At 37.1% G+C, this 12691-nt stretch overlaps 2 protein-coding genes across 6 annotated transcripts in view; one reads left to right on the forward strand and one right to left on the reverse strand.

The window, feature by feature from the left end:
* The window catches only part of ankrd34bb (ankyrin repeat domain 34Bb), a 322103-nt gene that overhangs the window by 264734 nt on the left and 44678 nt on the right, over positions 1 to 12691 (forward strand). The gene's annotated exons all lie outside the window — the stretch shown is intronic.
* ela3l (elastase 3 like) overlaps positions 1 to 12691 on the reverse strand; it is a 28043-nt gene that overhangs the window by 3203 nt on the left and 12149 nt on the right. For 2 of the 4 annotated variants that reach the window (XM_079605606.1, XM_079605605.1), the window contains 5 exons: positions 11737 to 11889; positions 619 to 718; positions 409 to 511; positions 217 to 297; positions 53 to 128 (listed from right to left, as the gene is read on the reverse strand). In XM_079605606.1, coding sequence (XP_079461732.1) covers positions 53 to 128; positions 217 to 297; positions 409 to 511; positions 619 to 718; positions 11737 to 11889 — 513 coding nt within the window. The remainder of the gene's footprint in view (positions 1 to 52; positions 129 to 216; positions 298 to 408; positions 512 to 618; positions 719 to 11736; positions 11890 to 12691) is intronic. The other 2 variants (XM_079605608.1, XM_079605607.1) reach the window with 1 other exon arrangement.

The following is a 12691-nucleotide window of genomic DNA, read 5'->3' on the forward strand; positions in this document are numbered from 1 at the left end:
TCATGACGCTTGTGGTATGGGGCTTAATGCATTAACCAGAGATCATAGGTACCTGTTCCCATAGAGACCTCACCTCGGCTGATGAGTATCCTGATGAGGAATATCTAGACATGTCAAAGTCGTCATCGCTGCAAAGGCAAGTGGAAACAAGTGAGTTTGAAGCCTGTGGCAAATGGGGACGTTAATAAATAAATGGAGGATGTGTGAAGAGCTTACCTGTCTGTGTCTAGAGCAACTAAAGGTTTCTCATCTGGGCTCTGGTCTAAAGAAGAGTAGCCTTTATTGGGAACCACTAACCTGGTTTGAGAAAGAAATATAGAGTTAGCAGTCTGTTTTTGGATTAACCTAAAAGACAGACAACGTTCATGTTGTCTCACCGTTTTGGTGATTATTTTCTCTAGTTTGTACCTTGTTCTGGCCATCACGTTATTTTTCTTGGGTTGTTGATTGACAGGGCTTCCAGCATTGCCATTCTTCAGCGAACCTTTCCTAACCAGCTCTCTCTGTTTGTCTATACAGAGCAAAAATGACGTAAGACACATTTATAATTTCATCATGTCTTATAATAATACATAATTGCACAAACAATTATATTGGCATTTGGCAGTATGGACAAACCTATCTTCATATGGAGAGGAGAAGGTTTATAGTTCAGGGTGGCAGGTTCATTCTCCCTGGTATCTGAGTCTGCCTCTGATGTGGTCGATGATGCTGGATCCTGGTGAACAAGACAGAAGTGTCAGGACTGTCTAGTTTTATCGATTAAGTCAATTTTATGAGATCCATTCTGTCCATTCTGTCCACAAAGCATCACTTTATGTCTGCTGTATGATTTCTGTCAGCTCATTCTAAAACAGTAAAACACACCCTGGGATGTTTGTGAAAGGAAACACAACATTAGCAGAAGCAAAAGGTGGAATTTGCCAAATTCAAATAAGGAACGGATAAAGAATTATGACCGATTTTAATATTACAAAAGCCTAAATCTACTAAAACTGGAAAAACATAGGCACAGTACATACATTTTGGTACGTGGATCACAAAAACTTTACATATTGTACATAATATAAAATATAATATAATATACACCAGACCACTGGGTCATGGCCAAAAAAATGGGTCGCAGAAGGGTTGCATACCCAGACTACCTTAAATATTGGTTTACTTCCACCAAGAATAAACATGGTTTGTGCCAATCACAATATATTTTGTGTGTTGTGTACAGAGAGCATTAAATCATTGAATTTCAACAGAAATTTTGAAAACAACACTGTCATTTTTTTTTTATTAATTCTGTCGCATATTATTAAATCTATGTAGTTAATTAAATAAATAATTTTCCACTTCTGATCTTAAGGAAATGTTATTTACATCTATATATAAACAGTGTGGGTTTTGTGTTGGGTCTCCACTTAATGACCAATGTAAAATCTGGGTTCTGAAGCAAAACCAAAATGAGAACCATATCTAGAACTAACCAGAGGAACACGGGCATCTGCTCTATGGGTCATTGGTTAAATATGGGCCATCCAGATGTCTCTTCAAACAGAGCTGGTTATTTTCCTGAGAATTATTGATGAATTTGGGATGGGTGGGAGGGGTATGACATTATTCAGGTACCATAGCACGTATTCTGCATGATGAAGCAAAAGGATATGAAGGCCTCTATGAGATTGAAGAAACATCACGCAGTATTTAACATTGTTTCAAATAAATGTTACAGACAGCGTTACGATGGAAAGTACGAAGAGATAGAAGAACAACTCGAGCTGAAGTTATAAAATAAAATGAAGCTGATGTTGTTTTCGATGCAGGGAGACACAAACAGTCTCAGTGCGCAGCATCATCATAGTAGCATCCTTACATTTACAAGCAAAAATTCACATAAGACACAGAAGGGACCATCGGCGATCTCTCGTAATATAAGATATTTACCTTTTTTTTAAGAAATAAAGGTCTGTGATGACACAATGAGACTAATGAAATATCCCACGGGTCGTTAGTAGCCTACATATTAAGCTACAATTCGCCCATCAAAATGTTATTAAAACCGCATACTGACAACATTTATGCTTTAATCGGCTGTTAAAGAGTCAATCTGGTTTAACTTACAAAAGGCTGCATCTCTGCCTCAGTCGGCACTTGAAATCTGTCAATTTCTTCCATCATCTTGGCGGCGGGGTGTCTGAGCCTTTTTTCTTTTTTTTTGTGAACGTTTGTGGCGGATTTCTGCGGATATACCGCAAACTAATTGGTTAAAAATGAAATTTCACAGCTGTTTCGTCGGATATTTGTCAGCCCCAAGAATATCCCCGACTCTCCTTCATCCCAGCGATCGCTCGTTAGCCAGCAGTGACCGAGTGGCGACTTAACCACCCACTTCCGGGAGAAACTAGTCTCGAGACGCGAGCAGCACCACGGATTCCGCCCCACTCAACGCCATCGAGCGATGTCTGCTCCACCCAAGACTAGCATCAGACACAGACATTGTGCAGGCAGGGTTGTCTGTGAGTGTTTGAATAACCTCGAGATGGCAAAATTCGTGTGGAATGATGTTTTTGCAGTCTATGTCGAACCTGTAATCAGGGATGTCGAATAGGGATTAGAATAAAATGAATGCAAAAAATAAAATAAAATAAAATGTATCCCTTATAAACGGGATCTACAGTGTCCCCATTTGTGTTTTTACAGTGTTAAAAAGAGGTCGGCTGCTAACCCTAACCATACACCTGCCCAAGACACAGAGCAAGTGACTTCAGGACCCTGGACAGCTTCTGGATATTAACCTTAATAAAAACTGCCTACGACTCTACGAGGCAGTATGAGAGCAATCTGAAAATAGGCAATGTCTAGTCTGATATTTGCTCTTTTGTTTTTTCCCTCAACTGTTTTCTAAACAATAATTCCAACCCAACCCAATATAACAGACTATACTTTTAATCGAACATTGACTAGAAATTTAATTAATCCAAATGTTAACAAAATTAGCTCAAAATAGAAGTAAAACTGTAAAATGTCCATAAATCGTATATGCTTTAGGCCGCTACTTCCTACCATCTTAATTATGCTGAAATGCTAGTATATTTATGATATTCCTGCCTATAGTTGTAGACGTGTTTGCCAGTAGATGGCGCTAATCAACAAGGCGTAAAATAAACATCATTTTACTGAGGATTATTTCAGAAATTAGTCACATTACTAACCAAGCAAAGCTGTATGAAAAGAATCATTCCGCTGTGACATTGATGTCGAACTCCTTATCAATTAACATTGTAAGATGAAAATTAGACGTTGCTTCTTCTGCATTAGGCTTATAGAATTAAATGTAGCAAATACATTCCTGCATTTTACAACTATAGCCTACTTTTAAAACTATAATCACGATAAAATGTAATAATGGGGTTCCCTAATGGCTATTAAGTATTAAAAAATGGCATAATTGATTGCAATTGTATTATACCGTGGTTGGGAGAAAACGCAATAATTGATGTAGCCTATGAACATTACAAGCACCATTGTAAAAAGAAAATGAATAATGGTTGCTTTTGTGAGATATTTTTTTGGATTTCATTATCTCTTTGATAACCTCTAAGGTGCTAAGAGGTAATCTATAATAAAAGCCCATGTGAAACCCCATACGAACAGCTGTTATAAGATTCTCTGTATAAAAAAAAGCTTTGCAGTCAGATGTACTATAAATAAATATATGCTTGCTCTTATCCATGTCAGTTGTCACATAAAGACACCCTTTAATGCAGGGGCAAATGTATCATGTATCTTTGTTTCATTTAGGTTATGCAACCATGACATCACAGATGGCGATGCAGATTATGGTTCATTAGTAATCTGGATTTTATTCCTGTATAGCCTGTAATGTTGTTATGTAATTCTTCACTTTACTTTACCTTAGGGCAAATCAGTTCTGAAGCTACAGTGTGTCATTACTACACAGTCTTTTCCTTCAAAAATAATCAAATTCTGCAAATCACACCAAAAGAATGAAGTCGTAATTTGTTAAAAAAAAACAACAACAAAAAAACAGGAAGAAAACAACTCCATTTTATGTGGATAACAAAACTACTTTGAGTATGTCTATGAAGTGACAATTAAAGCTATTACATAGAGAAAATCCTTTTTTCTGAAAGTCCAGTCACATGTCCATATAGCAAACATGGAGAGTTGAACATCAGTCCCTCAAAGTAATTATTTTGAATTGGTAATACACAATAAAAGCACAATGTCTCAACTTTGCTTTACATCTTTAAATCATGACATATAAGCTTGTACGTTCATATAGAAGCTGTAGTTATGTCAAACTATTTCCAGTGAAGATAACTGAAGAAAAGAAGCCTAAATCTGACAGAGTAAAAATCATTTGGTGTGCTGTATTTGTTATAATGGTAAATTTTACCATTGACCTTTCACATGGCTGAGCTCTTTAAGGGTTGCCAAGGACACGGTTTACTTGTACAGTTTTTTTCAACTGCTTACACACAAAATCCTTACTTGCCACACAATTTCTGAAACCTGACACTTAAACACCAGAACCACACACCAAATCTGCAAAACCATACACTAATTGAGCCTTCGACTCAGTTTTCAATTTCATAAAACACTTTTTGTAAACCACAACACACAAATCTAACAGGAAGAATCTAGATTTCGTTTTCAAACACAACCTATAAAAATGCCACACAAATTCACCAAAGCCTCACACTAACTCCTCACATGTGCAAACACTCATTGCTTTACTTAACACCAACCAATCATGGCTTTAGAATAGGCCTATAAATAGGCCAAATGTCAAGGTGTAGGGTTTGCGGACTGTGTCATACTGTATTCACAACCACAAATGCTTACAGTAGAAAAATACATAGGTTGGTTTCAATCTGTCTTTCGTGTTCACCGTGAATTTTTCAACATATCTGCCAATTACTTTCAATCTTTTACAGAAATGTACATAGGAGCTCATGAAAGAAGAGCTTTAGGTTTTAAATAAATGTGTGTATATTATGGCAAAGGTGTTTGCTTTTGAGATTTGTTTGTGATATTTTGAATGCAGTGCTTCATTTAGCAAGAGATGTGAGGCATTTTGCGTGCGCAATTCTTGGATTTGTGTGTGAAATTCTTGGTAAAGAAAAGAAAAAGAGGCAAAGTTTTGAAAATGTGTGTAAGCAGTTGAAAAAAACTGTACACTGTTGCAGAAGGTTCATTGGGCTAGTTTTGTTCCACAGTCCTGGCAGCCCTGGCTCTTATGCCCTCCTGGAGTGTCTCATAAGCTGCATGAGATGTAAAGCTACAGAGACATTGAGATAGAAAACATTCCTTAACAACGCCTGCATGCTGAAACGTGTTTGTTGGCTGTTCTTTTTTTTTTCACCATACTGACCTATAAAAAATAGAGGAAGTTAAAGCCAAAGCCCCTACAGTTCTCAAGACTATAGGTGCCCTGAGAGGTTTCAGGCAACATAAACATGCTCAAATTAAACTTTATATTAGTATTTTCCCACTCCTCACCCCCTCACAGTTTCTCTATCTCCTACTTCTGCTACTCTCTTTCACACAATAATTTCCCCATTTTCTTGGTCATTTATGTATTTTTGATGAGAGATACAGTATAGTTTATAACTTGAACTGGAGATTAGCAGTCCACACATAGCCCTTTGCTGAAAGTTGGGCCCATTTAGTTAATTTGGTTTGGGCAAGCGAACAGGGAACTGATCCAAGACTAGCACAAAGTGACTATGTCCAGTGAAGAGCAATAAATAGACTAACAGATGGACTGTGTCCAAGGACTGTAAAATAGATAAGAGGCTTTGTTGTCTTTACGTAATGATCCTCCAGTTGCAAATCACCAGCAAACAAACAAGTGCAAGACTTAGATACACACAAGCAAACACATACAGATCTATATGAGGAAAAGTTAGTGCTAAATACATCTGTTTCAATATACTGCATACATCATTGATTGATTTCAATGTGCATGGTCCATAACTTTGTTTCATCCTTAATTTCAGACAAAGAAACAAATGACCAGCGAGTCTCTGACATTTTATTTTAGTATAAAACATGTTAAAATAGTAAAATGCATTACATGCATCTCAACACAAGCTCTGCATTCATAAAAATATTTTAGTCTTTCACATGTTAAAATAGTAAAATGCATTACATGCATCTCAACACAAGCTCTGCATTCATAAAAATATTTTAGTCTTTCACCAATTGACAATAGCATGATTTTTGACAGATTTACCATAAAGTAAGCGAAGAGAATTGTACAAATATAAATTGTAAAAAGATGCAACAAAGTAAAACCAGGCATTTTAGATGTTTGATGGGTAACTTTGCTGAACAATGCTGAACAAACCATACTGTCCTCGCTGGCTGACAAGTGTGTCTATTTTTTTAGATCTTTTACAAACTAGAACCTTTTAAATTTCCTATTCCTTCCAATTGTGTGGTTTTCCAAAAATTCATGTACGCACATTTTACATGTTCATTTCACATTTAGCGGGACAATCAGAAAAGCCCTGGGCCCTGAGATGAAAAGCGCTCCTCTGGACCTTAAATATAGGGAAGAAGGGGGCTCAACCATAAAAAAGATTCTTCAAGCCCCAGTGAATTTAATCAGCAGTCCTGTATTCACGTTTTTCAGTTTCACGCTGCAGTTAATAAGTATTTTTGCTCAGTTATCCGTGGCTCCTGAGTCTCTGCCAGCACCGGAGCCCTTTCCGGACAGGAGGGAATTTTGCAGGCCTTGTAGAGTATAACAAAAAGAATGAGAATAAGCACAGCTACTACTGAGTTGCACACAATGGCCACTATGGCAGCTGCGGACAGCCCAGCTCTTAGTTCTGTCTCCATGGTGAGTTGACCTCAGGGATCTGATGTTCAAGAATAGGGAAGACACGTGAAATCGCAGTTCATATCAATGGGTCACTGTGTTTCAATTTCTGCTGCCATTTTGCATGATTCTTGAAAGAGCCAACAACACCATCTGGTTCTTCAGTGAGTAAGAGTGATCTACTGATCAAAGGTTTGCATCTCTGCAAAGGCGGACTGTCTTGTTTTTTGTCAGCCAGATCCCTAGGGAAACATCCTTAGCCTCTGAATGATTCCTGAAAAACAGAGAAAACAACATTTTCTTAATGTAACAATGTATAATCAAGATTGTCTTTTTTTTTAAATCTATACATTTACTCACTAATAAAAAAAACATACATACATTGGGACCCAAAGTCCATGAGACCACCAATGAAAAAGTTTTAAAAATCCTGAAACTTAATTTTGAAATTGTAATTCAAGTTTAAACAATAGTAAAAAGTACTACTAAGTAAAACTATACTACAAAAGGAACAATGTGAACCTTTTTTTTTTTTTTTACTCTCTCACAGACATTTAAAAGTCCATGTATCTAAACCAAGATGGTTCATCATGTTGAATCTGTTTCTAACCTCATCTCCAGTTGTTTTCTCTACCATAAGTCTCTACCCTAGGTCAGTTCTTTTTTCAGAGCTCAAATTACTGTTAGAGGGTCAGTTTATATAGACAATCCAGAGCAATTCCACTCACATTAAACTCAAGTTAAGAGCCCCGGCTTGAAGCGAGACAACACATGGGCAAGACTGATGATCAAACTCTGTTTGAGTAACGAGGGCACTTAGGGCACAATATCATTTTACTTCCAATATGTTTTAAAGTGCCTCCCCAGATACAAACACCCTCCCCTCTCCAATCCTATTATCACAGCTCTATATGCATATTCTGTTGAATAATGCAGATCTGGCTGATACTATACTGCTTCTTTAAACACTATTTACATGCAAACCCGATCATTCTGTAGAGAGGACATAATCTCTAACTTCTCCCCCTATACAAAGGGTCCCACTGATGTTATATATAGGTCTTAAAATGTAAACTGCACTATGACGTACATACTGTGTATTCTGTGGTTAAGCTTAGCTGAGCTAGTCAGAATCAGTGACATTCTGATCAATAATAAGCTGAAAGCAATTGATGAGCCACAGTCTAACATGAACATTAGTGATCTGAATGATTTAGGCTATACTGTTGCCTTCCTGATTCATACATGGATATTTGTTCACAAACAATACTAGGGCATGATTGTATTTGTTTGCTTAATATGTACTTGATTGTTTCTTATTTTGCTTTGTTTTAATAGGACTACAAATAAATGATAACAAAGCAGCATTATTGTCTGTGCAATTCACAAGACAAGGAGTTCGGAGACTGGATGGATGCTAATTTTTACACCAACTCAACGCCTCCAATTTTATTGATGAGATGACAGTTATGTCAAATGAGAGAGGTGAAACGTTAGCATAAAGAGCTCAAATAAAACCACCCACAAATACAAGTGTGATTGTTCTTTTTGTCAGTTTGCTTTGGAATGCAAAGAAAGAAAGACGCATGAAACATGTCTTATTTTGCTGACCTTATTGTGGGCAGTATGCATATATGCCTCTGTGCTTCAGTTCCAGATGAAACAACATGTTTGCATGGCCAGGATATATATTTAAGCATATCTATTTGAGGAACACTGCAAAGAAGTTGCCGGTTGTTCACAGCACTACAGTGCAGCATGAGACAACTCATGATAATGTCAATTTAATATACTTCTATTATAGGTCTACTAAAAGTGATATGGTCCTCAAGGTAAATAGTTTCAATTATTGTTGTTTTCTTCTCAAAAATAGGATGTTCATTAATAATAATACAAAAATATGCAAAAATTATTAATATTAGGTTATATAAAAACCAATCAAGATGACATCCAGCCTTTCAAAAACAAAATCATCATGTAGGCTACCAGCGTTATAAAGAACTAATTGAAGTACTAGTTTGAGAAAAACAGCCCTACCCCCCTAAATGAAACATGAGGGGAACAATGAAACACTTGTCTGTCCAACACTATGTGGAAGCACAACAGCTGACTGCTGCTGAATACTAAATACAGCAGATAAGACTATATTCAACTGAGTAAGAAAATGGTTAGGCTATCCAAGACTTTACAATATTTTTACACACGCAATAAACATTATGAAAGGATAAACTTGCCTGTTTAAAAGATGAGAAGATGGTGCTCCATTCATAACAATGCGATGCAAACCGCCTGGCGCCGCGCTGCAGTTTCTCGTTTCATCCCGATCGTAAACGCTGCTGTTATGGCGATGCTGCTTTTGCAAAGTGAACTTACCCGCATCTTTTACACTGACATTGCCAAGTACTTCTAATGCGGACAAATCATAAGAAGCCAGTCAAATGAGCTGATGCCCTGATGTGCAGTCAGATCAAAAAGTTTTCGCTAAACAAGAGACGTCGAATCAGACGGGTCCGTGTCTGACCGCGTTCAGCATCCAGTGAATCCGGTTGGTTTGAAGCGTCAGCAGCTCGGAGATCTCATCAGTCATTTACTTACGCAATGTTTACTTTTCGAGTGTAGCTAATATGCAGATGAAGTGGCATTATTCAAAGCAACCTAGAGCTCAGTCTCCCCTGCAGTCACTGCCAGTGCCTTGTAGGCGTGGTTGTCATTGTGTTGTTGTCCTGAGAACGAAAATAAACGTTAAACTCCGTTAACCAATGACAACGCGAGCGATCCCAGGTGACGTGACTGTCCCTGCACTGTCCGGACTCGGAGGGCAGGCTCGGGTGGAGTCGGGAGGGAACTGTGTTTATCAGCTTTTTAAATGTAGTGTACTCGTGTATATTTAAAGCTGTTACCAAATATTCAGTATTGTGGGAGATCTATTCCCCATGGCCATAGAAATTATAACTTTTTTAACAGATATAGCTGTTGATTCAACTTAGTATGCATGACTAATTAAAAACAACTTAAAGGATAAAAATACAAAAGCGGTTTTCTTGAAATTATTCCAGATACTAGCTATATATAATCCGCTCATATTAATTTAATTAAATGATTAAAATCATTATTCTAATATTTAATTTTATATAATTTATTTCTTTGAATCATTATTTCCTTGACAGTTTAGGCCAGGGGGATCTCAAAGTGGGTCCCGGGCCCCAGTTTAGAACCATGCTCTATTATATGGGGGACTAATGTAGCCTAAATGTAAATTGAGGAAAAAAACTAAACAAATAGATGGAGAACTCATCAGATGTGCATGACATGAGCTTTCAATGTCTATGATGGTCACAGTTCTGTGTGTTATTGCTGTTCTGCATGCTGCTTTATAAATGTAATACAATATAAAAGTAATTTGTACTGAAGAATGCCGTTTAGAGCAGCTATTAAATGATTCCTTTATGGTTTACCAATAACGAGTCAGGAGTCCCCATGGAGCCATTAGGAGTAGTGCAGAGAGAAAAGCTTCACCCGAATGTCACTCTTTGAGATATAGAAGCAAAGAGTTTCCTATCTCTAATTTGAATTGTTATGCCAGGAATGAGAAATAATTATGAAGATTTATTTTTACACCTCGCGTCACAAAACAGCCTTGTTCCCCATACTCTTTTTGAATTTCAGAATTTCAATAAGTCTCATGTGGAGCAAAACCAGGTAACATACAGAAGCATCCATCTAATCACTTGAATGAGTGTAACTCTCAAAAATAACTCTCAAAATCTGTTTTCCTTAACAGTTTTTTTTTTCCACCGGCAATCACTAACATTATCTTTAATTATGTTTAAGAATTTGGCCATGAAAAATAAAAAAATTGATTTGAACCCACAGATCCCTGATCATCCATGTGCTGTTTTCACATGATATTGTTGCATGTCAGTAGGTCATGATTATCATCCTTTCCTCCTACACTTGAGTGGGAAGCGATCGTAGATAGCCTCACCTCCTTTGGCCAAATGATCTACTGTTCTCTGAGGTACTGCAATCTTTAAAATACCATATCTGACATTCATATCTGCTGCATTCATCATGTAGTTTGACATAGATGCAACATAGGTGCCTTCCTTAAACTCTCAGGTGCTTAATCAGAAGACACTTTCAATCAGCTAATTGGAGTTTAGATTAATATTTTGGCAAGCATTTGGCAGTTTGTATTGAATCAGTGTGGGAGAGTGGGTAAGGAAAAAAAATAACTGATGGAAGAAGTTGATCCCTTGTTGAACCATTATGTATTTATTTAATGTTTTCTTGGTGGGTTTCTTTCTTTTTTTGGAATTAAAATAAGGTCAGCATCCTTGGTCCGTCTTAATTGTTCATCATGACCTTCAATGAGCAAAGAGAAAAAAGAAATCTAATTAATTCATCTAATGCAAATCTCTCACATTTTCTTTGGGTCATTTCCGAAGCTCAGGAATTTGTTAACCATAATGGCTTTAGACAGAACTTAAAGTGATAGCTCAGCCAAAAATGACAATTTTGTCATCATTTACTCACCCTCAATTTGTTTTAAACCTGTATGAGTTTCTTTAATCTGTTAAACACAAAAGATACTTTGAAGAAGGTCTGTAGCCAGACAGTTGACGGTAGTCATAAACCACCAACTGTCTGGTTACCAACATTCTTCAAAATATCTTCTTTTGTGTTTAAACTCATACAGGTTTTTCTCAACAACTTGAGGGTAAGTAAATTATGACGGAATTGCATTTTTGGGTGAACTGTCCTTTTAATTAAAGAACTGACTTTGGCCTAGTTGAACTAAACTTCAATATTTAGCCTAATGCATGCATGCATCTATTAAATCGCACACAGTGTTGTGAATATGTTATTTCTACAAAAGCATCATAGTGTACCTTGTCGATCCAGTCATTGAAAGAGGACACACGGGTGAAAACAGTAGGCTTCCTCACAGTGTTACAGCCAAAACCAGAAACGAAGCTGGCAATACCGTGGACTTCCCAGATGCCGCCAGTGTTCTTACAGTTCAGAGGACCGCCAGAGTCACCCTGCATGTTCACAAAAAAAGCAATTTACTTACTAATTTTCATATATTGTCGTCACACACAAAAGCATTGAGAATTTTGTTTTATCATACTAAAATTAGTCCAGGTATTTGAATTTGATTGGCTTTTTTACACAAGAGCTTTTTAGTGACTCTTTCTGGATGTTACATTCCGCCACTCAGTAGATAGCCGGGCGGTAAGTGACTTCTGTCTATAGAGCCCTATTCGGATGGAACTATTTTTCTAAAAGACGTTTGAGTTACAATTCTTATCACTCGGCGTCTGTGATTTCAGGTAGGCTATAGATTCGGACAGGACCAACATCTCCAACATCAGTTTGCCGAAAAACAGGTAATTTGCGCTGGAATTTTTACAGAGGTTGTGTGAGAAAACACAGACTTGGCAGATTCGGACGCGATTAAAATCGCCTAGTAGCCTACGTGTGTGAAACACGAATCTAACGTTCCCCTGGAAGACAAGTCCCATATGAATAGGGCTTAAAAGTGAGTCAATAAATCATTCATTTAACCAATTCGTTCAAAACATTGAATCATTCAGTAACAAAACACGCGGTGGCTTTTGGGCTTCGTTTGGAATTATTTGTTGACGGAGCCAAAACAGAAAAGTGGCAACATTTTGTCTAAAATGTAAGTTACTCAATATTAACTGTTTCTGTTTGTTATATTGTATAAAAGCAAATTTGGAACAACGTGGCTCTTTTGATCAAGAGAGATATTGCTTAGCCTAAATTAATTACACTGTAAATGTCAGTTGATAGATAAAATGAAGTGGCACAAGATTAGAA

The sequence above is a fragment of the Phoxinus phoxinus genome (assembly GCF_949152265.1).
Source record: "Phoxinus phoxinus genome assembly, chromosome: 3".
In the NCBI taxonomy this organism is placed as follows: Eukaryota; Metazoa; Chordata; class Actinopteri; order Cypriniformes; family Leuciscidae; genus Phoxinus; species Phoxinus phoxinus.